Source organism: Heterocephalus glaber, unplaced genomic scaffold, assembly GCF_053883595.1.
Source record: "Heterocephalus glaber isolate CG9 unplaced genomic scaffold, H.glaber_assembly_v1.0 deba00001773, whole genome shotgun sequence".
In the NCBI taxonomy this organism is placed as follows: domain Eukaryota; kingdom Metazoa; phylum Chordata; class Mammalia; order Rodentia; family Bathyergidae; genus Heterocephalus; species Heterocephalus glaber.
The window spans coordinates 6,815,686-6,842,619 of NW_028258463.1; the positions used below are offsets into that span (position 1 = coordinate 6,815,686).

Genomic DNA, 26,934 nt, shown 5'->3' on the forward strand with positions numbered 1-26,934 from the left:
TACAAACTGGGAGTTGTTTATTGTTTGCCGTGAGAAGCCTGTATACAAAGAAGGCACAAGGGGGGAGCCCCCTGCTACAGTACCATGGAGGAGGAGGGGCAGCCAGTGGAGATACTGGGGACCAGCCTCAACTGCTAGGGGCCTCAGACACAGCCCACGAAGGAGGGGCAGCCAGGGTGTCTCTGAAAGCCAAGGACAGCCAAGAACGCCACCTCTAGGCCCCATTCCACGGTCAGTGAGGACGGAGTGGGGCCTGGCCAGCTGGGTTGGGGACAGGGCTCTGTCCCTGCCCTACATTCAAGCGTCGCTCCCTCTGACATCTTGCAGGGTCTCCCAGGCACTTCGGAGGCTGGGGTGGAAGGGATGGGTGGGAACTGGTATCTCCTCATCCTGTAGTGTCTGCTTGGCCCAGGGTTGGTCTCCTGCTCCCCAAGGGCTGCCACCATGCTCCGGGGCCGTCCCAGAGTGTCCCATCTGCACCCTCCCTTTGTCTCTCTGTCCCTCTGGGCTGTGTTCCCTGCTAGTTTGGCCCATGGCCCAGGAGAAAGGCGTCACAGACTCACGGAAGGAAGCCTTTCTGGGACCTGCTTTCTGGCTTATTCGCTCTCTGGGGTGAGCAGGTAGGTCCCAAGAATGGCCCCTGGGCAGCCCTTGGCGGGACCCCAGCTGTGGTGCATAGGGGCCGAGGACTCACAGCTGGGCCCTGTCAGTAGTTTACTCTCGGCAGCAAAGTCGGTCCAGTGGGTATGGCTCAGGGTGGACCCAGTGTGAAGGGGGGGTGTCACCATGCGGGGGCCTTTTCCTCCTGCTTTGGCAGAGGCCCTTGGTTTGGCACGGGCAAAGGCTGGCATGTAGCGAGTCCATGCACCATCCGTGTTGCATAAGCACAGGCCAGGAGCAGCGAGCCCCCCGTGTACCCCGACACAGGGCACAGTGTGCTGGCATGGCAAGTCCTGCAGGGAGATGGCCAGCGGTGGTGCCCCCTGTGGGCTGTCAGAGGCATAATTTAACGATAAATAGGAAGAACGGGATGTGGGGAGTCGCGTGGGCTAGGAGGATGTCAGTAGTATCGGTCCCGGGTCTGCCAGCTGGTGACCCAGTGTTTCTTGGTGGGCACAGCGCCCCCTGGAGGCGGGTAGCGCTCCTCTTCCCGGATGCGCACCGCGTGGTACTTGGGCATGATCCGGTAGTAGCGGGTCCGCTTAAAGAAGTTACACTGGAATTGGGGAGAAGAGAAAGCACATCAGCATCAGCCTCCAGCAGAGGAAGGCGCACCCGGTGTCTTCCTCCCTGACCAGTCCCCAAAGCCAGGACTCGACTCACGCCCTGTCTCCCTGCACTGAGACAGACACAGGGCCGAGCTTGCCCACCCCGGGCCCAGGGCAAAGAGGAGGTGAGGAAGGCAGAGAGGAGAGGGGAGGGAGGCAGATGGAGATGAAAGGCAGCTGCAGAGACTAGGACGGCGTGGCCAGGAAGGAAGGGAGGGTGTCTGCCCAGACCGGGTTGGGAGGGTGAGCTGGTTACTGGGGTGGGGGTGCTCGAAGGGACAGTGCTGGCTCCCCTCCTTCCCTGGGGAGGGACGCAAGTATAGGACCAATCTGGACGACCCCCCATGGGTCCTGGCCTTGGCTGTGACTTTTTCCAGTCCCCAGGAAGGAAAGTGATCGTGGGGAGGATCTTAGGGCACAACTTGGGGTTCAAGTCCATCATGGCCTTGGAAGAGAGGAAGGCAGACAGGGCAGCCTGCCCTCCTCGGCACTGGGGGGGACAGGCGAGGGCACAGCCAGCCCTAGAGGAGGAGGAGCAGACAGGACAGAGTCAGAGGCCCCGGCCGGCTCCGGGGCTCTCGGAGCTGGGCCTGCAGGCCGCTTTACCCGGTGGGCCGGGGCGGGGGCTGCCCCTCAGTAGTCGTCGGTCAGCCTCTCTGTCTCTGACGGCTGGCTCTTCATCTCCGCCTTCTGCCTCTTGGCTTCATACAGGGCACGAGTGCGGGCTCGCTTGAAGAAGCCGCACTGGAGGGAGGAGGTGGGAGGCGCCATCAGGGGCCCTGGGCGGCCCGGCCACAGGACTGGGGGCGGGGCCGGGGGGGGAGCCTGGAGGCCTGAGTCCGGCCCGCTGCAGCCTGGGGGTGTGGCCAGATGCCGGAGCTCCTGGGTGCCCCCACTCCAGCTTGCAGTTCCCCCCATTAACCCAGGCAGGGGAGAACTGAAAGCTGGGGTCGGGGGGCTGTGATGGAAATGAGGAGAGGAATGGGGAGCCACGGGATGAAGGGAGGATCGTGAGCATGGGCTGGCGGGAGTGGGAGTTCCCCGAAGGCGGGCTGAGTGCTAACCTTCCACAGCAAGAGGATGATCAGTCCCAACAGCAGCAGCCCCGAGCCCACGGACACCAGCACCAGCCACAGCTCGATCTCGGCCGGCAGCTCCTCCACCAGCTCTGAGTCGATGTCCACAGAGAACTGGGGGACAGAGAAGCCACTCAGCCCTGTGTCGCCCCACTGGCCCCATAGCCCTCATACGCACCCTTCTCTTCCTGGCTGCTACCGAGGCCCTGCTGTTTGACCTCCTGCCAGTAGGGGGCAGCCAGGGACTGGAAAAAGCCCCTGCCTGCCCACCTGACACCAGCAGGTGCAGTGGCCTGCTTGTTTCGCCTCTACACAGACCTGGCTCCCTGGGAGCAGCCTCAGATCTGCTGCTGTGTACACAATCTCACTTGGGTACCAGCTCCATCCTTGATGGGCTGTGTGACCTTGGACAAGTAATTACACCCCTGAATCTTCATCCAGCGCCCTCTGATAAGGACATCAAAATGCCTACCTCGTTTGGAGTATAGGCACAGGTACTAAGGCACAGGTTCAGGAGCCAGACTACCTGGGTTCGGAGTCTAGCTGTGCTACTCAGTAGCTGCGTGACCTTGGGTTAAGTTACTTTACCACTCTGTGGTTCATCTGTATTTTTAAAATGTTTGATACAAAGAAAATTAAAGGTTCCCATGAATTTTGTTCTCTAGAAACAAGTATCTCCATGACCTCACTGTCATCCCTGTCAATTGATAGAGGCCAACCTTGTCCGGGGCTGCTGTCATTGTAGGAAATGTGCTACACTGGACTGAACCAATCTCTCACTGAAAGACATTGAGGGCGTTTCTAGCTTTCTGCCCTCCTCAACAATGCTCTAAAATATCCCTGTACATCTATCTTTGTGTACTTGTCTCATTAGCTCCTGAGGACAGACTATCCTGGGCTTGAGCAAAGGAAATGGATCCTTTAAATTTTAATGGATATTGACAAATTCATCTCCAAAAGGAATCCACCAATTTATACTCCAGTTAATACCATTTCGCTCCACCTATCAGCACCAGACAGCACTACTCTTTTTAGTATCTTCCACTCTTGACGGGGAAAAATCTTGTCTCTGGGTTGGTATTTTTTGGGGGGGCAGTACTGGGGATTGAACTCAGGACCTTGTGCTTGCAAGGCAGGCACAGTGCCGCTGAACTAAATCTCCTGCCCTGTCTGTTATTTTTATTTCTTTATAAGTTGAAGATTTGGGCCAAGCATGGTGGCATACGTCTGTAATCCCAGTGCCTGGGAGGCTAAGGCAGGAGGATCAGCTTGGAGTTCCAGGCCAGCCTGGGCTACACTGTGAGTCATTGTCTGGAAAAACAAAAACAAACTTTATATTTCCTCTTTTTTTTTTTTTGGTACCGGGGATCGAACTTGGGACTCTCTGCTTGCGAGGCAGGCAGCGGAACCACTGAGCTAAATCCCTGGCCCTTGTATTTCCTCTTATGTACACTCTTCCTTTATATATTTTATATTTAAAAGTTTATATACATATATATATCAAGCTTTTGTCATATATTCTGTAAACTTTTACTCAATTTTGGTTTTTTGGTACTGGGATTGAACTCGGGATCTTGTGCTTGTGAGGCAGGCAGCAGAACCACTGAGCTAAATCCCCAGTCCTCTATAAACTTTTAAAAAGCAGTATATCTGTCCCTTTTAGTGTCTTTACTGTCTCTTTTACTAATACAGATTTAAATTTTTTTTTTTTTTTGGCACTGGGGATCGAACTCCGGACCTTGCGCTTGCGAGGCAGGCGGCAGAACCACTGAGCTAAATCACAGGCCCTTTAAATTTTCATTTACTCTAATTTGCCCAATTTAATAAGATAACTTACTCTCTTCATAATTAAAGGTTACCTTTTTCCCCTCAGTACTGGGCATTGAACCTAGGACCTTCACAATGAACTACAGCCCCAGCGCATCTGTTTTATTGGTCTTTCGAGACAGGGTCTTGCTATATAGTCCAGGCTGGTCTTGAACTCACTGTGCAGCCCAGCTGGCCTCAAATTTTTGGTGATCCTCCTGCCTCAGCCTCCTGAGTGCTGGTTACAGGCGTGCACCACTGTGCCTGGTCCAGCCCATTTTTAACTTTGAGACAGGGTCTCACTAAGTTGCTTAGTTGCCCAAAGCGGGCCTAAGCTTTTTATCCTTCTGCTGAGCCACCCAGAGTGCCAGAATTACAGGCCATGAAGCCCAACTAATTAAAGGTTCCTATTAAACCAGTCCCTGTATTTTATCCTGGCACACATTTAATTCCACATTTAAATATTTCATCTAACCCCATGTATTTTTGTTTATGGTGCGAGGTAGAGGTTTGTCTTTATTTTCCAAATGTGTTTTTCTGACACAACTCAATAATCTTTCTCCACTGATTAAAAATGCAATCTGTATCAAACCAAATTTCTGTTTCATTGATCTTTCAGCCCCTTCCTACACCTCTTTCACACCACAGTAATTTATTTTAGGAAATGTACAATAATCTATTTATCTAGTCCTCCATTTCCCTATATATATCTCCTACATATTTCCATTTACATTCTTTTTTTTTTTTTTTTTGGTACTGGGGATCGAACTCGAGTCCTTGCGGTTGCGAGGCAGGGGGCAGAACCACTGAGCTAAATCCCCGGGATACATTCTTTTTTTTTTTTTGGTACCAGGGATCGAACTCTGGACCTTGTGCTTGCCAGGCAGTTGCTGGAACCATTGAGATAAATCCCCGGCCCTCCATTTACATTCTTTTCACAAAGATTATTAGCCATTTCTTCCAGATGTAACTTAGAATCAAGTTTGGGAACCTTTTTTTTTTCTCCCAAGTTTCTTGAATTCTACTGAGACTGGAATAATTTGGGGAGAACTGACAACTTGATTATATTGACTCTTGGGCTGGAACAATCATCCTGCCTCAGCCTCCCGAGTAGCTGGGATTATTGGCATACTACCATGCTTGGCTCATGATTCTCTTATTTGGCCCAATTGCTTTTCAGCTGCTTCTCTCTTTTTTCATTTGTTTTGAGATGGGGGTCTCGCTACATAGTCCAGGCTGGCCTCGAACTCACAGTGATCCTCCTGCCTCAGCCTCCCAAGTGCTAGGATTACAGGAGTGCTCCACCATGCTCGACTCAATTGCTTCTCTTTTCTGCCATGTGTGCAGTCACACACGTGGATGTGAGGTGGCTCGGAGGACACCAGGGACACCCCCTTGTCAGTGCAGTGCTTTGCCCTCAGCTCCTTGGCACTGTGACCGTGCAGGGCCTTTGAACCCAGTCCTTCCCCATACCTGTGCCTAGGTGCCACCTCTGACAAGCAGTGCCACTTTGGGAAGCCCACTCAGTTTCTCTGGGCCTCAGTTTCTTTATCCCTAAACAGAGATACAACCCCAGCCCTCTTTTTCCTGGAGCCACTGTGCAGACTGAATGAGCTCAGGCGGTGGCTCTCAACCCTGGCTGCACATCAGGGTCACACAGGGTACTGTGGTTCCACCCCAGAGACACAGACTCAGACACTCTGGGGCATATCCAGCCACCAGAAGGCCTCCAGGCAAGTCCAACATGTCCCAAGGTGGAGAAGCATACAGCTCCAGGTGACAACATGCTCTCCAAAAATGCCCTGTGCCCTGTGCCTGGGCACAGCCTGCTGTCCTCGTCAACATGCACACTTACCAATGTGGTCTTGTTCTCCATGTTGAGGGAGGGGACACTGGTTCGCAGGAAGAGAGTGGCCCAGCCATCTACCTTGACTCGGTCAAAGTCTCTGTAATCCTAGAAGCGGGCAGTGTGGATGAAGGGAGCAGCTGAAGCCCCCCTGAGTCTCTCTCTGGACCCTAAGCACCCACCCCCTTCCCCTCCTGCCAGGCAGCAGCCATAAGCAGCACCCCCAAAGGAAGGGTCAGCTGGGCCTCTCCTCTGCACACCCACACATACACCATTCACTCACTCATTCACTCAAGCGTGGCACGAGAGTCTGGCACAGAGTCACAGGACCCTCCTGGTTCTGCTCTTTCCCTCCAGCACCCAGCACCCACCTCAATGAACGTGCTGTTCCACACGCGAGCCCTCACGGTCACGTTGGTGGTGAAGGTGGCATCAGGAAGGGGGCACTCCAGCCATACACAGCGGGCACGGCCAGTGGCACAGTTCTGAGGTGGGCAGGAAACACAAGACAGGAGCCAGTCTGAGTCTCCAAAGTCTTCATGCTTTGCTCCCTACCCTTCATCAGTCTTAGACTTTGTCCCACCCCTAGTGACCCAAAGGGCCCTGACTTCACTCTGTCACTCATGTACATCCCCCGCTCTCAAGACACACTCTTTGGGCCAAGTCCATGTGATGCCAGGAAGATGGATAACATAAATCCTAGTCCCTGGCATGTGAACGAGGCCCCCAAGTCCCTCACCCCAGGATACCACCCTCTACCTCTCCACCCAGCCAGGCCTGTCCCTCTTCCTCCCACAGGGGGCGCCCTGGCTCAGCCTTCTGCCCTGCCCGCTCCCAGCCCTTGTGACCAGGCTCTGAGTGCTGGGGCTCCTTGGAGCACAGCCAGCATCCGCTGCGTTGGTCCACTGTTGGGGACCCACTCCCCCATCAGAGTGGGGCACTGAGGGCAGGAGATGAGTCTCCCCCAGTCTGAAGGCTCCCAAGGGTGAGGCTCACGTTGCCTCATCAGCCTGGGTCTCTGTGCACCCTTGGGTGCCCTGAACCTGGCAGTGGTGACATTCATACTCTACCGCCCTCCCCTGGCCACTTACCAGTGCAGTCTCAGACTTGGCTTTCTTGGCCGCAGCCAGAGTGATGGGAGGGGGGCCCTGGTCTCCTCCAGGGTCTAGCTCTCTCCGCCTGCGCTGTGGCCTGTTCTTCGGGTCCTGAAGGGGGAAGAGAGTTGCTGGGAAGGCAGAGGAAGAGCTGGGAGCAGGAGTAGGAGGGGGGAAGGGGGGTGAGTCAGCCTCCCAAAGGGCACGAGGGAAGGGAGGAAAAGACACTGGCTTTTCTGCCTGCCCCATGACATGCAAATGAGATGCAAATGAAGCATCCTGCCGGTGAACGTACAGAGAGAGTGAGGTTAAGAGGGTTGACCAGGTCTCCAGCAGGCTGGCAGGGCCAGGACCCATTGCCATGAATGGTGATCTCCGTGGGGTACAGCAGCCACTTGCCATTGGCGACTTCATAGGGCCATTCCAGACCCAGCACCAGGGTCCCCAGGGCTGCCAGCCCCTCCCCCACAGGGCTCACCTGTGGGCACAAGAGGTGTCATGGTTATTGTCTTCTGAAAAACTACCTCCCACCCTCGGACCCCAGACCCAGAACAAACCCCAACTCCTTTCCCAGAGGCCCCCAGCCAGAACCTCAAAGGCGCCTTTACCTGGAATTCGTATTTGAGGGGACTTCCCACGTCCTCCACAGTTTTCATGCCCGACTCACCCATCACGGTGCCACCAAAGAAGCTTTGCAGCCGGTGATTCACCCTAGGAGTAGGAAAAGTGTTTGAGTCATGTGGGCAGGAGGCTGAGCCCTGGCAGAGGGGGTGGGCACCAAGACTGGTAACCCACAGCTCCTCTGATGTCAGGCAGAAATCCCAGCTCTGCCATTCACCCGTGGCCTCAGTAAGTTCATCCTCTCTGAGACTGTCTCCTCATATGTAAAGTGGAGTGCGTAATAGTTGGTACAACACAGGGCAGTTGGGAGAAGTCAAAGAGATGATGTATACAAAATCCTTAGCACACGAGTGTTCAAGAAATGGCTGAAATGCGGCGCAGTGGTGCACAGCTATAATCCCAGCTACTTAGGAGGCTGAGGCAGGAGGATTGCAAGTCTGCAGCCACCCTGGGCAACTTAGGGAAAAAGGACTGGGAATGTAGCTCAGTGGTAGAGTACTTGCCGAACACACACAAGGCCCTGGGTTCTACCTCCAAAAAAACAAGGGCAAGGACCAACATGTTAGCCCCAGTGCTGTGAGTCCTCCTCTCCTACCTGCTCTACTGGGACAATAACATTAATGGTGTTTTAGGGAAGGGTGACCCAGAGGAAGTGGAGGCCAGAGGAGACACCTGGGGACAGGGAGGCCCTGGCTCAGGCACAGCAGGCTGGGGGTAGGGTGGGGAGCAGAGCAGCACCCACATGCTGAGCGAGGCCTGGAGCGTGTAGTCCACCTGCAGTGTCAGGGTCACGGGCCGCAGGTTGTCCTGGTGACTCGACCTGGCGAGAGAGTGCAGGGGTCAGAAGGAGACCCAGCCACCACCTCCGCCCCAGCCAGCCTGGCTTCGCTGAGCCACTCACGTGGAAAGCTCCAGCTGCACCTGAATGTCCCTCGTGTGCAAAGTCACCCCGCCGACCTCAAAGGCGATGAGCAGCTCCATCTGCCGCCAGGGACAGGGAAGTAGCCGGGGGATTTGGGGACCCACAGGGTGCCACCATGGGGAAGAGAAGGGCCAACGCTCAGCGAGGGAGGCAGCTCCCTGGTGTCCTCTTGCCCCCATTCCAGGGGAGGGGTCTTCACCTAGTTTATCCCCGTCTCCCTCCCCCCCTTTTCTCCCTTGGGTGACAGCCTTGCTATTTTCCAGACTTCTGCTACTTTTGCACAACCTTGAGGAAATGACTGAAGTTGCCTAAGCCTCCCCCATCCCCTAACACACACACACACACACCCCCGGCTTTAAGGCAGCCCGGGAGGCAGAGGAGCAGCCCCAGGCCCAGGGCTCACCTTCTGGTTCCGCTTGAAGGGGTTACCCAGTTCGCACAGGATGGTCTCATTAGCTTGGCAAGCTCCAGGCTGAGGAAGAAAGATAAAGATGGTCAGTGTCAGGCTTGTGGGCTTGTCTCTCCAGAAACCCCAGAGGCCAGAGAACCAGATCCCCCAAGCAGGGAAATTCTGCAGGCATGAGAAGGCCCAGCCTAGAGGAGGCGGGAGCACAACAAAACATTGCACATGCAAATGACATGCATATGGCATGCAAATCAGTGAGGGAGCTCTGCTTGAGTTTAGCCTGGCTGGTGTGCACTTACAGGGCGCACAGAGGACAGCAGCAGGGCGGGTGGCACCTCCAGGGTGAGCAGCGCCTCGTGGGCATCTTCCCCAGCTCGCTCTGGGCTTGGGGTGTTGGTCACGTTGATGCTCAGGAGCAATTTCCGGACATCTCTGCTGTACTGGAGCCTGAGGAAGGAGCCCTGGATTGAGCTAAAAGCCCCTCCCCTAGGGTATGCAGCAGATCCACCAGGCTGGGGGTCTTCTCCAGCAGTGGGCCCCACCGCCCCCACCCTGCTGTCTCAGCTGGAGAAAGCTCTGCCTATCCACGAGCTCCTGCCCCCAAGTCCTATTGGCCAATGAGGCCCTGCCCTGACTGGTGAGATCCAGCCCCCAAGTCCTGTTAGCCAATGGGACCCTGCCACGCCTTTGGCCAATCAGTGCCTCTTAGCATAGTGTCCACCTGCTCAGCCGCTGCAGCTGCTCAGACACAAAGGCCCCCCGCATCTTCAAGTTGCTCTCACACTTGTTGTCCGGCCCGCACTCCTTCTGGAACTGGACCTGAGGACAGTCGGGGGCATGAGGGGCTGGACCTTGACAGCAACCTCTCAGCCCACAGCCCTCCTGGCCTTGGATCGCCCACCTCTGTGCGGTTCTCCATAGCTTGTGCCTGGTTGAGGACCGGGTAGGCGTCCAGGGACCGAAGCCCCAGCCGAGGGCGCTCGGGCATCCGCAGAGGTAATGAGTAGTTCATGGAGATGACAATGGGACGCAGTTTGTCGCGGAGGTTATCCTGGGGAGCAAAGGCCAGCTGAGCCAGGCCCTGCACTGCCCTTCCCCGGGTTGAATCTTCACAGCCCCTGAGCCATGGGGAGAAGCTGAACCCCCTCTAGTTTGACCACAAATTGAGTCTTTCTACCACCTTGACCTCCGCCCCAGCGGGGTCCCAGTGGGGTGGTGGAGGACTGGGCCTCCCTTCATCACTGGGTCCCCAAGGTGAGTTCTCGCCTCCCCTCCCCTCCTCTGAGGTTCCAATGAGGGACGCTTTCCCCAGAGGTGAGCTCCCACACCCCTCACTGCCAGGGTCTTATCTTTCCCCTGCCACATGCTGGGTGTTGTGCACTGTACTTCCTCTTGCTCATCGGACCTACAGTGTTCCAACCTGTCTCTGGGGCGTCCCTTGTCCCTCACCCTTGACCTGGGGGGGACACTGGTCACCTCCTCCCGGGGTCCTGGGGCCCCTCCTGCCTCTGCTCTCCCCTCACCATCAGGAGCAGCTCCAGTGTCTGGCAGCGCATCTCGGGCATGGAGAAGAAGCCGTGGAAGACGGCTGACTGGCTGCGGGCAAAGCGGAGCCGGGGCGGGCGGCGGTCCCGATCAGCTTCCAGAGTGTAGGCCAGGGCTGCAGATGGACAGGGCAGTCAGCAGGCGCCAGGTGAGCACGCTCCCCCTCGCCCTGCGCCCGGCACTCACTGATGTTGCGCCTGTAGTTGGGGTTCCCGGCGCTCTGGTTGTAAGCGAAGCATAGCTCCACCTGCACACTGTTGGGGGGATGGACAGGAGGACCTGGTCACAGGGGGACATGGGGACTGTGCCCTAACTGGCTCCTGTAAGACGGAAAGGGAACCTAGGGCCTTTCTGGGGACAGGAAAGAAAAAACCGGGGTGTCCGCAAAACCAGCCTAAGCTCTCCCTGGCCCCTTCCTTCTCATTCCCAATAGAGCTAAGAAAGCAAGATTAGAGGTCACCAGTGGGGAAACTGAGGCCCAGAGAGCAGATGGGCAGGTGGCTCAGCCCAGTCTCGAACCCAGGTCTTGGGATCTCCTTTCACCACGCCCCCCCTGCTTCCCTGACTTATTTCCCTGTGCCTTCACCCAATGTCATCACATAAAGACCTGGGCCTCACTGCCATCATGGTCGTCACTTTCTTAGCAACTAACATTTTTTGAGCACTTAAGGTATACCAAGTGCCATGCTAGGAACGTTTTGTGCGTTATCTCATTTAATTATCACCAGCTCTGTGAAATGGGTATTAATGCTTTTACAGGAAAGAAGTCTGAGACATGGGAGATTCATAATTCCCCAAGGAGGCTCTCCCCGCTTCCCCACATACATCCACCTAAGTGCACTCCTCTCCCTTCTCCCTCTGGGACCAGAGTCCACACAGTACCCTCTCTGGCCCTACAATGCTGGGGCTTGACCCAGGAGGGCCAGAGCTCCCGTTCCCAACCACTGGGCTCTACAGCCCCCGATTTACCCATCGGCTCCTGCAAGGAATCGTTATTTTCAGTGAGGGTGGCCAGTGCTGGCCCCAGAATAAAAGCTCTAAAGGTCGGGTATCAGGGGTGGCCAGAGGAAGGGCTTGGAGCTGGGCCGCCTCCTGGCCTGCTCAACCACGAGGAGTGGGTAAGGAGAGCAGGGGCTGAGTCTCACCAGGAGGTGTCCGTGCAATGTGCCGGGTCCAGGACAGCTGGCCTGGCCACCAAAGTCCTGTGGAGGATGTTGATGACGGGCCGGGCCCTGCAGAGACAACAGAACCAGGCAGATATCAGTGCCTCCTGGACTGAAGGCTTCCCTGGACCTGGTGCAGAAGACAGAAAGAGACGGGACTCTATACAGACCGGGACGGAGGGGCGGGGCCCCATCCGGTGCCCTCCTGGCTCACCGAAGCAGCACGATGTGGTCCGACAGGCTCCCTACCAGCAGGTCTGGGTAGAGGTTGTCATCCACGTCCACCTGCCCACTCAGAGAGTAGCCGAAGCTGGCCAAGCCAGGCAGTCCCAGATTCTCTCCGCTGATTACCTGGGGATGGGGGACATGGGGGGGACAGGCCGTGGGGTAGGCTCTAGGGAGCAGGTCCCAGCGGAATGGGCAAAGGAAGGAAGGCCCACCTCAGCATGTGGGGGCAGCAGCCATGACCCCCTGCGTCCATACCTGTTGGGGCTGTCTGAGGAGCCCGCCGGAACTGCTGTGGTAGATGTACACTTTGCCCAGGCCCTCGAATGGGGCGCCCACAGCAATGTCTGGGGAGGAGAGGCAGGGCAGGGTCACGCACGGACTGCAGGCCCCACACAACTCCCTAACCCAGCAAGGCCCTGACCTCGGCCTGCAGGCAGTGCTCAGAGCACTGGGGAAACAGCAGAGTCCTGCAGCCCTGGGTTAAAAACTGAGACCACCGGGGGCCACCTGGCTCCTTTTACAGGCGGGAAAGGGTGTTCAGGAGAGGGGAAGTGACTTCCCCAAAGTCACACAGCAAGTCAATGCCACAGTCGAGCTACACCTGATCCCTGACCACTGCCTTTCCACTCCCCTACCGTCTCCTCTGGACACCCTGGTTCTTCTGTGACATTTACCAGCAGGGTCTGAAAAGGAAGTGTCCCCACTGGCAACCACCTTTGATTAAAGCACTGATTCTCTCTCTCTCTCTCTCTCTCTCTCTCGATAAGAGTTCACCATTTAGTTCAGACCAGCCTTGAACTCAATATGTAGCCGAGGCAGGCCTCGAACTTGAGGCAATCCTCCTGCCTCAGCCTCCCAAGAGCTGGGGTTACAGGTGTGCTCCACCACACCCAGCAGCACTCATCTGTTAAACCTCCCAAGGGTGCTGTGGGGTAGGTACTCTTGTCCCCGGTGTACAGATGAGGAAGCAGGCTCAGAAAACCCAGAATCACAGCACGAGTGAGAGGAGAGGAGGGTGTCTGAGCCCACATCTGCCTAAGTCTGGGGCTGAGACTTTAATCCTGACACTAGAGTGGACTTGACTTCTATTGTTGCCATGAGAAACCCAAACCATTTTATGCTCCTCTTAAACATTACTGGACTTTGGGCTGGGGATTTAGCTCAGTGGTTTCGCCACCTGCTGCACAAGCACAAGGACCCGAGTTCAATCCCCGGTACCAAAAAAAAAAAAAAAGAAAATTACTGGACTTTCTTGTCGATGCATTTGGTCTGATCAGGCCTGGCACCCCAAGGCCCAGCTTGCCAGTGAAGCATGCCAAGAGTCTGTGGTCCTAAGCAGAAACCAAAGGCCCTCTGTAGGGAGTGTGTGGGCTTTGTGGGCTGAACTTCCCAGCACCGTTTTGCCTCTGCTGAGGCCCCTGCTTCCTCTTGGTTCTTAGCTGTGCCCTGGGAAACAGGTTTACAGAAAAGCAACTTCCGGATAAGTCAAGCACTCCCATGGCAGCTAGGACCAGGCCCTCACCTGTCCCTCTCCATGGCACCTCAGGTGAGACTGGTCCCCAAGTCCTACAGAGCATTGGAGATAACCTTGCTATTTAGGACTCCACCTTGTTCCCGCCGTTGTCATCCTACATCTCCTATCATTCATTCATTCATTGTGGTACTGAAGATTGAACCCTGGGCCTTCACACTGAGCTAGTCCCCAGTCCTTTTCTTATTTCTTCTTTTGAGATAGGATCTTACTAAGTTGTTAAGTTGTCCAGGTTGGGCTCCACCTTGCAAACCTCCTGCCTCCGCCTCCCAGAGCTCTGTGATCACAGGTGTGCGCTAGCACGCCCGGGGCGATATATACTACATTCTTCACCTTGTTACCTCCCCTGCCTCTCTTGCATCCTGCACCTCTTCCTCCAGCATTATCTTTTAAGGTATCAAGCTATAGCACATCTCTGCTCCCACACTTTCTCTGGTTGTCCACTACCCCTGTCCTGTTACCCAAACTGCCCAGCTCCACACCTGGCTTTCAGCGCCCCACCTTCACCCCCATGCCACCCCCGGCCTGTCTGACGGACACCACCCCGCTAGCTAGATCTGAGTGCATCTGCATGTGTGTTGCCCCCCTTCCATTCCTGTCCACTGCACACTCTCAGCCACTTGTCCACCCGCCAAGATGTCCCCCAGCTCGCCTGTCCCCTCTCCTCTCTAGGGCTGCTCTGAGCAAACCAGACCTGGGCCCTGGCCTGGGCCTATGCAGGATCTGTCCACCCTGGTACACAGCTGGCACTCAGCCAGTGGGGGAGGGGTGCTGGCGCCTACCCTGGAATCCATCCTGGTTGATGTCACCAATGCTGGCCACAGACAAGCCGAAGGCAGAGCGACTCGGGCCGTGGAGGAGGAGGGAGGGCTCAGCCGGGAAGGAGGTGCCTGCCTGGTTCATGAAGACGTAGACGGTACCCCCTACCTCCTCTTTGCGCTCAAAGTAGTAGGGAGCGCCCACCAGGAGGTCCTGCCACCTACAAGGAGAGGAGGGAGGGGAGTGTGAGGCCAGCCCCAGTGTGCGTCATGGCCCTTCTTTCACAGGCGTGATTGTGCAGAGCGCATGGCCACGGGCCGTGGGAAGGACACGGAAAGCCCATCAAATAGGAAATGCATGTCACAGGAAAGCCATGCAAGCAAAAATGACACCCAAATGGCCCACGTGCACGGGAGCCATCAGAATGGCAGGCACAGACAGGCACGTGCGGGTGTCATGCATATGACACGCAAACATGCAGACTTCCCAAAACAGCAAAGCCCCGCAAACAGCGGGACTGCAAAGCTTCCCTGCCTCCCCCGACCGTGTCCATGTACCCCTCCTCTTCCCCCAACCCCAGAGGATGCCCTAGAGTCTTACCCATCATTGTTCAGGTCCGCCAGGGCAATGGCACTGCCAAAATAAGCGCCCACCTGTGCACCCACCAGCACCTGCCTCTTCCGCAGGTCTCCGCCCGCCTCCTGGCTCAACAGGAAGACGGCGCCTGTGTGCTGGTGCCGAGGGGCTCCGGTCACAATGGTGATGTCTGAGGGGTGCAGGACGGCTTTGCCTAACTGCACTGAGTATCCTGGAAGAGGCAAAGGGGTTCCATCAAGGCCCCGGAGGCCCTGCCCCTTCCCCGCCCCCAGTCCTGCCTGCACATAGGACTGAGAACCCCAAGAGTGGCGGCTTTGCATTTGGGAGCTCAGTACAGGCCCTGGCATACAGGTAATGCTCACTAAGTGCATGCAAGTTGAATCAAATGCCACAGCCGCACCCTAGCCTCACTCCTCCACCAGGCACAGGGTGCTAGGGACTGAGCTGCCTCCCCCTTCTGTCACCCAGCGAGCACCAGCACTGGACTCACCAATATAGAGGTTTCCTTCGTCCTCTGGCTCCTTGTAACTATACTCAGATAAATCCCAGTCCTTCCGCTGAATCATGTAGGTGTTTCCTGCGCAAGAATTGGGAAGGGAGAATAGGGGAATATCAGTCACCACCCCTTTCCTCCACCGTATCCAGGACGCCCCCCATAATAATAACAGTGCCTCTTATTCGTGAGCATTTTGTGAGATGGAGTGATGACTCCCATTTTGCAGATGAGAAAACTGAGGCTCCAGGGCAGGAAACTGTTGTGCTCACAATCACATGGGAGCTAGCTGTAGAGGTGAGGCTGCCATTCTGTGCCATTCTCCGGGGATTAGGCTTAGGTGACATTTCCCCACCCCCTGGACTAACGTGGTCCCACCCCTGCTCCTGAGTTCTAGGCCTGCCAAGGGTTCTAAAGGACCAAGGGAGGGAGGTGGGACCAGGGGCAGAGCAGAGCCTCTGCCTTCCTTCAGCCCAGAGCTGTGACTATCGGGGCTCTGTCACAGAGGCAAGGAGGTGGAGGGAGTGTGAGCTATCAGATACCTGCGAGACCGTATGTAGCATGGGTCATAACACACGGAAATATTCTGCAGCCCCTGAAAGGTTGCTCCTCTATGTATTAATATGAAAAATGCCCATGACTTTGGATAAATGAAAAGAGAAAGTACCCGAATGATCCTGTTGGCAGTGTGTTTTATTTTTTTTAAGATACCCATGTACCCATATGTCTGTACCAAGTGAGTCTAGAAGGATTCACAAGAACTGTGTGTGTGTGTGCGTGTTACTGGGGGTCAAATCTAGGCCCTCACACACGCTAGCCAAGTACTCCACCACTGAGCTACATCCCCAGCCCTTTCACTTTATTTTGAGACAGACTCTCACTAAATTGGCCAGACTGGCTAGAACTTGCAGTCTTCCTGTCTCAGCCTCCTGAGTAGCTGAGATTACGTGTGTGTGCCTCTCTGCCTGGGTCACAAGACACTATTACAATTGGGAAATGGGATGAGGAAGATGATGGGCAGAGCAAGGGCATTTTTATTCATTTTACCAAATCCTATTGTACCATTTAGGAGCTGTATTAGGAGCATGTTTTTTTTTTTTGTAAAAATAAGCTTTTAGCCAGGCATGGTGGCACATGCCTGTAATCCCAACACCTGGCGGGGCTGAGGCAGGAGGATCACTGTGAGTTCAAGGCCAGTCGGGACTACAAAGTGAGACCCTGTCTCAAAAAAACAAGTTAAAATAAAGTAATTTTTTTAGTGGTTAAGCTGAAGTCAGACGGGCCTGCATTCCAATCTGTGTTTCATAACTTATAGTTGACTGTGGGCAACCTACTTCTCTGAGCCTGAGTTTTCTGCTCAGTAAAATGACCTTAATACTATTTGCTTCATAAAAATGTTTCAAGATTAAAACACCCCGAGGCACGTGGTAAATGCTTTAGCACAGTAGAGGGCATGGTGGTTGGTGTGGAAGGGCTAGTCATCGGCTCCCTGGGGGTGGGTGGTCTCTGCTCCTCCTCCCTTCCGCCCTGGTCCCCACCTTTCCAGTTGTAAGCACCAGGGGCGCCGAAGTACACTGTGTTCTGGGAGAAGCCACCGCTGGTGCCCAGCTGGCACATGCCCGTCTCCAGGTAGTCAGTGTTGCTGTTGCACATGTCGTTGTGATAGGTCTGCCAGTCGTCACTGTGGTCCAGCTCCAGGTCATTGCCCCGCACGTAGCACTTGCCCACCATGCGCCGCTGATCCTCCGATCCTGACCACAGCACCTCGGTGTAGCGGTGGGCACAGACCTGGGAGCCCAACACACGATGTCTTAGCTCAGAGCAGGACCCACAGTAGCAAGCTGTCCCCTTCGCCCCCGCAGCTTTGGCTCTGCGGGACAGGAGCCGGAGGAGGACTCCTGGCTGCTTTTCTTCCCACAGTGATACTTAAATCTCCACCCACTTTCCAGCATGCAGAAATGTGTTGCGAAGGTCAAGAGCAGTTTCAGAGAGCCACAGGTGTGGGTCTGAGGCGGCGTAGAGATCTTGGAGAGAGGAAAGGAGCGTATGAGGGGAGGAGGGCTCAGGCTCTTGGGTCTAACAGGGCTATTCACAGAGAGCTTGCTTCTCTCTGTCCCCAAACGACCCTGTGTTTAATGAAATGAATGCTATTAAATGGTGATAACAATACTCACAATAATAGCATCAGCTAAATGCTTACCGAGCACTTACAGAGGGTGATTAAAAAATATGCTGGATATTTAAATTAAAAATTTTAATATAGTAAAAGACACATTGCCACGAATCCTCCTCAAAATCCTCCCCCTTGCTTTGAACATGGTTTTTGCCACTTTCTGAAGAAGTTCTGAAAGTCCTCTGTCCTGAGTATCTTTACAAGGTATGATAAAAAAAATAGGGCTGGGGATTTAGCTCAGTGGTGCTGCCGCCTACCTCAAGAGCACAAGGTCCCGAGTTCCATCCGGGGTACCAAACGGGGGGGGATATATATATATATATATATATATATATATATATATATATATTTATATGTGGTGAATGCTGCTGTCGAGTGCCATCCAACAGAAAGGCAGCCTCGTGAGCAGTACGTATAGGGCATCATCATGCACCTTATTCACTGGCGCAACTTCTTGCTCTTCCCTAAAGTCAAAATGACTATGAAAGGTAAATGTTTGCAATGGATTCAGGACATCAAGGGGGCCATGATAGCGCAATTTAAAGGCAGTCACAAAAGAGGACTTCCAGAGCTGCTTCAGAAAATGGCAAGAAAAATGGGATATGTGTGTTCAAAAGCAAAGGGAAGCATTGCGAAGGTGATTCATGGCACTGCGTCTTTTATTGTAATAAATTTTAAAAATTTAAATATATGCCATATTTTTGGATCCTACTTCATATTATATGCCAGGCCCAATTGTAAGCTCTTCCCATATAAACTCTGAAGCTCGCTGACAACGCTATGCTGTATAGACAATGCTTTGCCCTGTTTTAGATGCTGAGGCACAGATTGGTTAGCACCTACTTAAGATCTCACATCTAGACAAGGACGGAAAACATTTTCAAAACAAAGCTGCCTGGCTCCAAAGCCTGAGCTCTTATGGATGACATTGCACTGCCTCTTGAAGGAGAATCTATGCAGGTGCTCAACTGTATCTATACAGCACTCAAAGTATTGGATCAAAGTAGAGTCTTTTAGAGTGGATAAGTAACTCAGTGCGTGAGTGCTTGCTCTGCTTAGCATGCACACGACCTGGTTTCTATTCCAAGTACTGCAAAAATAAAAGGGGGGGCAGCTCTTAAAATAGCCTGGGCCCAAGCAAAATCAAGAAACAGGTTTCAGTTTTGTTTACTTGCTTTTTCTGTCCCCTCATATTTGTGAGTGCCGCTAGCATGTCACATGAGCCTGTCCTAGCACACTGCCCCATACAGAGTATGAAGGAGTCCACTAAATATTTGCTGAATGAATGGATCGATGGGTGGGTAAGTAGCTAATGTCATGGGTGTTGGTTACACAGGGGTAGACACTTGTCAAAACTCACAGAAACTTAAAATCTGTACATTTCACAATTTAAACAATGAAAAAAAAGGTCTATTTGGGACTCAGAAATTGAGACCCCAGGACACTAAAGGATGTAGGCAGGAGGTGACCACTGACAGCAGGGAGTGGCCCCCAGAGCAGAGCTGGGTGAGCAGCACCAGCAGGGCTGTGCTTCTTCCGGAGGCCAGATTCCCAGGAAGGAGCCAGGCCAGCGCCTGCCGCCTGGGGCCCTCTCTGCCCTTTCCTCCTCCGAGTTCCATTCCCTGCTCATTCCCACAAATGCTGAGGACCCCGTAGATGCAGGGAGGAAGTGGGTGATGATTCAGACAGGACCCAGACCATGCTCAGCTGTGGGAGACTGTCACACACACCAGCCCTCCCCAGGCAGGGGTGCAGGGAGCAGGGGACAGACAGGCCAGTGCAGATACACAGCCACCACAAGGGACACTGCAAAGGCCATGGCACATGCCTGCACAAATACCCTCTGCTGTCCTCCAAGCTCTTGGTGACAGGGAGGAGGGAGGGAAGCAAGGCTGAGCGTCAGTGTTCACTTACCAGGACTCTGCCTGCAGGCCCCTGGCTGGCCACAGTCACCCCAAGCCACATGTCCTCTATAATGTGATGGTTAGGGTCACCTGTGGGCATGGGAGGGATTATGAGCCAGAACACCTCCCCCATATCCCAGCCCAGAGCCTCCAGAGGGCAGGCAATGTCCCCCTTGGGCCCTCCACCCCAGCAGGGCAGCCCTTCTCCAGCCCGTCAGTACTGAGCTCCCCCAATCCCCTCCAGGACTCCCTCCCTCTTCCCAGCTGGACAGGAAGTCACTAGAAACCAGGCCAGCAAGCCTTGCATCTCCTCCAGCCCCTTCCCCTCACTTTTCTCCATGATGTCCATCCGCTCACAGTCGTACTTGAGGGCAGAGAGGGGGCACAGGTACACAGCACCAGTCCGGTTGGTGTAGCCATCATGCATGGCGAGGTCCTGGGGGGCACCGGCCAGGAGCCTGGGGGCGGGGAGGCAGTGGGCAGGGGCTTGGGCTTCCCCAGACTCCTGCCAGCCAATTTGCTATTCAACATGCATTTACTGAGCATCAGCTCTGTGCCAGGCTCTGGAACCAAGCCAGGAATGGGATCCTGCCATCCCCTCCGGAAAGCCAGTGTAGGGGAGGCCGGGCCAGGAAACAGGCACACTCAGTAGGGAACTCCCTGGAGGAAAGCAGGATCAAATCCACCTGCTTCCGGTTCCGGTTCTGGTTCCACAGGGAGGTGAGAAGAACAGGAGCCCTGGGTTGGAGGATGATGACCCAGGTGACCCAGTGCCAGGAAGGGGTGCTTTAGGCAAAGGTACAGCATGTGTGCAAGGGCCCGGAAGGATGACCAAGCAGGGTGAATCAGGGACTAGGCCTTCTGGTACAGATGGAGTCCAGAACATCAGGAAGAGACCCGAGGGGAGGGCGGGGTTTGGAGAGTCTGAAGGGATTTTAGGCAAAGGAGCGACATGGTCAGAGCTTGGCCTCTAGATGAAGGTAGACCCGAAGAGAGCAAGACAGAAGAAATTGTGGCCCTGCCCCAAATTCCAGCACAGGGGGTAGGGGACAGAGCGCTTATGAGGGGATGGGGTAGAGTGATGGAAACCTGAGTCCTTGCTCTTGATGCCATTGTATTTATTATTTTCTTGATGCCATTTTTTTTTTTTTTGTACCGGGGATCAAACTTAGGACCTTTTGCTTTAGAGGCTGGCGCAGTGCCACTAAGCTAAATCCCCGGCCAATGCCATTTTAAATCTAGAAGGTCCCGAGCTGGATATGGTGGCACAAACCTGTAATCCCAGCACTTTGGAGGCTGAGGCAGGAGGATTGCCACAAGTTTGAGACCAGCCTGGGCTACACAGTGAGTTCAAGGCCAGCTTGAACTACATAGGGAGACCCTGTCTCAACACCCCCCCCCAAAAAAAATGATCTAGGAGGTCCGGGCCCCTAAATAACCAGCATGGTGTCCACATCCCCACCCTTGAGACAGCACACAAAGTCTGGACATATGGACAATGTGGCCCCAAGAACTCTGGCTCCCAGAGGGTGAGAGCGAGCAAGGGTTATTGCTTTGCCCCCAGAATCTGTGTCTGGGGACACTGATGGCAGGCAAGGGTGCTTGGGCCCTGGTAACCGATCCCACAGCAGAGGGGTGACTAGAGCAGAAGGCACTGGGGGCAATCCTTGGACCCTCAGCACCGCAGGTCCTTGGAACATCTATGAAAAAAGGCAAATTCCTCAGCTGACCAACCACAGGCCATCCGAATGGGATCTGAGGCCCCGGTTGTCCCACACCATCTCCCTGAAGCCTCTTGGTATTCTCCGTGGGGACTCCTCCTCAATCCAGTGAGCTTCAGAGGCACCCCCATTTGGCCCCAGGAACACTATCAGCCTGAAGCTCTGAGCTCAGAACTTGGGCCTCCTGCCAGAGGCGGAAGGAAGCACCCAGCCACGAATGGCCTCACCAATGGCCCCACAACCCGTGCCTGTGCCTCTGCCTGGGACCTGCAGCCTGAGGGTGCCAGAGAGTAGGCAGGGCCAGGCCTGGGCATGCCGGGGCCTGGGTGCCTCTGCCCACTGGGAGTCAGGAATGCACTGCCTCGGGGTGCCAGGGAAGGGAGCGGGGCCTCTGCCTGCACCTCACATCTGCAGCTCAGACCTCACCCTGGGAGGTGTGCCGGGGAGCTGAGGCCACTCTCCCCCAAGCAGAACTGTGCTCTGAGCACCTCAGGGACTGGCAGGGGCTGCTGTCAGTCACCTTCTGTCTGGCCTGGGGAGGTGCCCAGAGGAGGTCACTGTCTGGCCATCTGTGGACATCTATGCCCCTGTGTGCCTGAGATGGAAGAGGAGGCAGTGGTGCCCTTGGGAAAGGACCATCGCAGCCTGGGCACTGGGGACCTGGTCCTGGGCAATTTCCTTTCCCTATTGAGCCCTGAGTGCCTCAGCTATAAAGTGTGGCAGCCGCTGTCCAGGTTTGTGGGAGGGAGAAATGGCTTCACTCTGCAAAAGCATTTCTGACTGTGAAGCACCTAAGATACCAGGACTGGCCTCGCCTGACCTGGATGTCCTCCAGGGACCCAAGGTTTTCTGGCCTGCCAGGTTAGGGAAATGAGAGCAGAGAGGGAAGGACAGACATCGAGGAGGCCATGGCACAGAAGTAGGACTTCGAGACCTGAGGATGAGGCAGTCACTAGAGTGAGGGGTTGCAGGCCCTAAGAGCTGAAAATTGGCAGGAGGTGGAGTTGGGCGGCTATGATGACCTTGATGAAGGCCTATAGGCTTCCAGGGGAGAGAGCACAGTGTCCTCATTGCTGCCGCTGACCTGCCCAAGTTGTCTGTTGGGCAGGAGAATCCTGAGAAGAAACAGGGTCTCCATGCCCCCCAACTCCCTGGCCTCAGCCAAAGGAGGCTGAAGGACCCTTCCTCATCGCTTCCTGAGGGATTGAGAGGGCAGAGCTGGACTCGAGTGGTAGCTGAATTGCAATAGATCCTCACAGGACCTATACCCTCCCACTGCTTGCCCCAAGCCAGGCGGTGCCCACGGATGGGGGTGGGGCAGGGCCAGTGCCCTAACCCCAGGCTCTATCCTCCTGGGACATTCCACAGCCCCCCCCCCACCCTCTAGGGTATTTTTAGCTCTTACTTGGCCCGTTCTGAGGCCCTTTAAGGCTCTCTGGCTCCCAGCCTGGGATCCAATGCTCAGGGATGAGGGAAGGCTGTGCAGGGAAAGATCAGGTCCAGCCATACCAGGTGGGCGTGTGGTTGAGGGCTAGAGAGGATGGGAGGGAGGATGGTAGGATGGGAGGGAGCTTGCCGATATGCAAATGAAAGTGTAAATCACATGCAAATGAACATCTCCCATAGCTACCTACTGCTGGGTCAGGTCTAGATTTGAATCCAAAAACTGACCCTTAAACCCATCTTCAGGCACAGACAGAAGGCAGGAGACAGAAGGGACCTCTCCTTTCCTGGAATTAGCAGGGCTGGGGGGGCAGAGCAGAGCAGGGACCACCTCCTCCCCAACCCCGGAAGTTGGTGGATGGGTGGAATGATTGCTCCCAAGGGCTCTCCAACAGCCCTTCATCTGGATCCAGCTGGAAAACCCCTCCTGGTCTCTGGGGAGCCCTCTGAGTCGAGTGGTGGAAGGGCTCCTCCTCACCCTGCCCCAGCGCCCCAACTGGGTAGTTGGAAGCTAATGGAGCAGCTAAGTGAGACCTTTCAGAATCCGAGAAGCCTGAGATGGACCCAGGAGCCTTAGGCCGTCAGGCTGGCTCACCCTAGAGGAAGACGCCTTGGTCTATACCATTCAGCTCCCCAGATCTCATCAGCTCGAGGAGATGTGAATGGTTCCAATGAGAAGATTTCACAGGGGTACCCCACAGTCTAGCACTCAGGCCCCTGGACTTCCACATCCTTATTCCTGGAGCCCTCGGCTCCCTGTGTTCCCCTCCTACTCTGAGCCCCGGGACGGCGGAAGGCAACTCTGGGATTCCTGGATCCCAGCTCTATGCCAGCCCTGCTGCCCAAATAAGCCACCTCCCCAGAGGCTGCTCCTTTGGCTGAAACTGAGCACCCCCCATCCTCCCGTGCTCCCGCTAAGGATCCCCAGCTCTCCCTCGGTGACTCAGCCCTCCAACTAGAGCAACAAGCTGGGGGGGAGCAAGAGAATGAGAAGGATGAGAAAGAGGCCTTGGTGGAGCCTCGGATTAAAAAGCTCCAGCGAGAACAAGGCTGTTTCTCCTCTTCTCCCTTTCCTGGGCTCTTTGGTATTTTTCTCCATATTTGACCCCTTAGAGCATTCTGTCCTCCAACCTCAATCTCTCCTATTGCAAAGGACATCCTCTTCCTCCTTTGCCCAGCTCTGACCAAGCCCCTTCGGGCCTTCTCAGCCTCCTACTTTAAAGCCCCTTGGCCTAGACTGGTCCTTGGAGAGAGCCAGAGGAAAAGGCTGGCCTGTCTGCAGCCACAGCTGCCGGGCCATCTCCGAGGGCACGAGCCTCGGAGGCTGCCAGGCACCCGCCCTGCTCGGGGAAACATGTTTTAGGAGAGCAGAGCAGGTAAGCTGAGCTTCAGCTGTGACCTCATTTCCAGAGCCACAGCCTAGCAGGTCAGGCCAGAACAGGACACCAGGATCCCCAGGAGGGAAGAGCAAAGCGGGTGCCGGGCTAGGGGGTGTCAGTAGCCACTCCCGGAGGAACAGTGCCTCTCCTGTCACTCCTCACTCTCAGAAGGGGCCTCATGCATCTCTCCAAGAAGGCCAAAGTGCTTTGGTTCTCCCCTGCTCCTGCCCTTCACTTCCAGAAAGCAGAGATGGGGAGCTCAGGGACTGGGATGCGGGCAGGGAACCCCAGTCCAGAGATGAAGGTGATGGATAGCAAAGAGGGTCCACCCTGGAGTCCTAACCATGTCTGGAACAAAGCCTCCTTTGAGAATACAGAAGCCACACTCTCCCCTCCAGGCCACAGGATAATGTGAAAACACACGTGATTTCGCATATACTTTCAGGAGACCCTGCACTGTTAAAGACCTGTGAACCCCAGAGAGAGGGCCTGTCTGGGACCAGGAACCTTCCTGCTCTTCCAAGCTGAGGTTACAGCTTGGCTTGCTGGTTGCCTTGAGCTCTGCAGACAGCTGTTCACATCTGGCTCCACAGCTGGCTGCAGCTAAGGCCAGGTGGCTCTCCCAAAGGGCCGGGTGCTGAACTCAGTAAGATGGGGCACTGAGCCAAGATGTAAAACCACCCCTGGGCAAGGCTGAAGACACCCAATAGGAGACTCAGGACTCAGTCTGGACCCAGGTGTATCTAACCCACCTGTCTCTCAGAGGTCCAGGAGCTCTGCAGCCCCTCTAGTTGCATAGGAAGAAAAACCGAAGCCCCTGCCTGGGCATCCTGGGTGGGGCCCATGGCAAAGGAGGGGCACCACATCATAGGCTCAGCCAGAGAGCCCTCAGTTGCTCCTTGGTGAAGTGGACACACGCAGGGCATTTTACACACTAACACCCAATACGGAAGCCACTCCTCCCCCCCCACACACACACTACGGGAGCCTGACTCAGGGGTTAGTGATGGATCCGGGACAGAGCACTGGCAATGGCACTTGGGAGCCTCTCCTCCCTCCTACAATGCCAGGCTGCCTGAGGTAGCAAGGAGCATGTAGACAAAGGTTCCTCTGCTCTACCTGGGGGCGGGGTGGGGGTGGGGACCAGCCCCAGGAAGGAAATACTTTGCTCAAGGTGGCACAGCAGAGGGGGAGGGGTTGAAGAATCACCTTTCACAATTGCTTACCAGGCTGATCTCTTTTTTCACGGTGTTACCTTATGTCATGCAAGTTCAGCATAGAAACACACGATAATAGCTTTCTGGGCTGGTGTCATAGAAACATGCACCCACCCATGGTCACTGAGGGCCTCCAAAAGACAGCGTCAGTCAAGGCCAGACCACAGCAGACAGCCCGGGCAGGAAGGGCGTGGTGGCCCTGCCTTCACAGGAGCAGGGTGGAGTAGAGGCTAAGTCCAGGTAGCACATTGGACAGGGGCTGGGCAGCAGGGCAGAGGCCAAGACTGAACAGGCATGTTGGACTTTGATCACTGCAGGCTTCCTCAGAGAGTTTCTGCAGGCCCCAGGCAGAGCTGGGAGAGGTTTCAGCACACCCTCCACCTGCCTATGTCTTTCGGTTCCGAGCGTCACAGGCCAGGTAGTGGAGATGCCTGGCAGGTCCTTCCCGGGGCAACCTCACCTCCTCCAGGCCCGCTCTTCCCCCAGATGCCAACCCCAGTGCACTGAGCCTACACTGGAAACCTCTGGAACCTGACAGGTCACTCTGGGCCTGAGTGCACAGGGTGGGGAGGGGGCAGACAGCCGGACGAAGTCTCTCCCTCCCTCCCCTAAGCCTAGCTCTTTCTGCTCCTTCTCCTTGCAACTGTTGGAAGGGAGAAGAGGAGAAAAGAGAAAAACACCATTTCCCCTCCTCAAACCAAAACAAACACACTCAGAGCTGCCGATCCAACATGCATCTGTGGAATGCAGGAAGATGTCTGGTGGGAGAGGACTCCGCTCTCGCTCAGGATGGGTGCACCAGGCCTCCGCTGCCTTCCACTGCCCCCTCTTGTGAATTAGAGGGAGCCTCTGGACAGCTCCAAACCCAGTCTCCCCATCAGCTCCCCCTGCAATGCCAAGCCCTCAAGACAACCGACCAGAGGGCGTGGCCGGCGTGGCCACTGACTAAAAGCGAGGTGCAAGGGGAGCTAAATGCAAATGTTCGCGGTTCTTCCTAGGCCAAGGTGCGGGGCAGCTAGGTGTTTAACTTGCAATTGTCCCTAACTCCCAGTCCCAGAGCGAAGAGGCTAATGGTAGGTACTGGTTTCCAGGGGCTCCGGCTGCTGAGACCCCACTTCCGTCCACGGAGAAGTCTAGAGGGTGGATGGAGGGCGGCGTCTAGACACGCTTGGGCGGGTCAGCACTTGCCCGTGACTACCGGTCCCCAGCCTCCACTTCGGTCCAAGCCCAGCAATCGAAGGGCTTCCCGGGTACCCGCCTCCTCCATCCCAGCTCGCTAGGGCCTGTGGGCCCAGGGCTCCGACCTGGCTCCGGATCCGAATCTGCACCCCCACCCACCCCGACCCCCGCACAGACTCCCTCCCCTCCCACCCCGCCAGTGGGACTTACAGGTAGCGCTGCTGCCGCTCCGTCTGCTGGTGGAGGGCGACCGAGTAGCCGAAAAGGCTCCCCCGATTCTCGGCCTCCTTCACCACCAGGAATCGGGTGTCCAGGTTGAAGGCTGAGGCGACGCGGCTGCCGGCCGCCACCATCAAGGCGAGGGCGCAGAGCACCGGGCGCCGGGCACAGGGCGCGCGGCGGGGACCGGGCCCCATGGCCGGGAGCCGGGGGCGGCGAGGGTACGGGGACCTGTTCACCTGCTCCCGCGCCGCGGAGGACCCGAGCCCGCCGCGCCCCTGCTCCGCTAGAGCCGGCGGTGTCTTGCCCCAGTCCTGGTCACGTTCACGTCTGCTCAGCGCTGC

The 26,934-nt window shown here is 55.7% G+C and overlaps 1 protein-coding gene across 2 annotated transcripts; it reads right to left on the reverse strand.

The window, feature by feature from the left end:
- Positions 1 to 26,934, reverse strand: Itga3 (integrin subunit alpha 3). Of its 2 annotated transcripts, XM_004859671.4 has the most exons (26): positions 26,582 to 26,934; positions 19,763 to 19,890; positions 19,443 to 19,522; positions 16,894 to 17,143; positions 15,353 to 15,439; positions 14,866 to 15,073; positions 14,289 to 14,485; positions 12,231 to 12,319; positions 11,962 to 12,098; positions 11,730 to 11,816; positions 10,771 to 10,838; positions 10,563 to 10,699; positions 9,941 to 10,090; positions 9,761 to 9,858; positions 9,339 to 9,486; positions 9,037 to 9,105; positions 8,613 to 8,692; positions 8,454 to 8,531; positions 7,699 to 7,801; positions 7,386 to 7,568; positions 7,088 to 7,201; positions 6,368 to 6,481; positions 6,006 to 6,104; positions 2,333 to 2,458; positions 1,875 to 2,012; positions 1 to 1,216 (listed from the first exon to the last, which is right to left on the reverse strand). In XM_004859671.4, exons 1-25 carry the CDS (start codon positions 26,785 to 26,787, stop codon positions 1,902 to 1,904), a joined length of 3,147 nt encoding a protein of 1,048 aa, XP_004859728.1. In that variant the 5' UTR covers positions 26,788 to 26,934; the 3' UTR covers positions 1 to 1,216; positions 1,875 to 1,901. The 2 variants fall into 2 exon arrangements, with proteins under 2 accessions (XP_004859728.1, XP_004859727.1); XM_004859670.4 differs by lacking the exon at positions 1,875 to 2,012.

Coding starts and splice junctions, on each gene's coding strand:
- Itga3 (XM_004859670.4), bottom strand. CDS start 26,787: ATGGGGCCCGGTCCCCGCCGCGCGCCCTGTGCCCGGCGCCCGGTGCTC. Junction 8,532..8,612: donor GTGCAGCTGGAGCTTTCCAC/GTGAGTGGCTCA, acceptor CTCTCTCGCCAG/GTCGAGTCACCAGGACAACC. Junction 6,482..7,087: donor CCAAGTCTGAGACTGCACTG/GTAAGTGGCCAG, acceptor TGCCCACCTCAG/AACTGTGCCACTGGCCGTGC.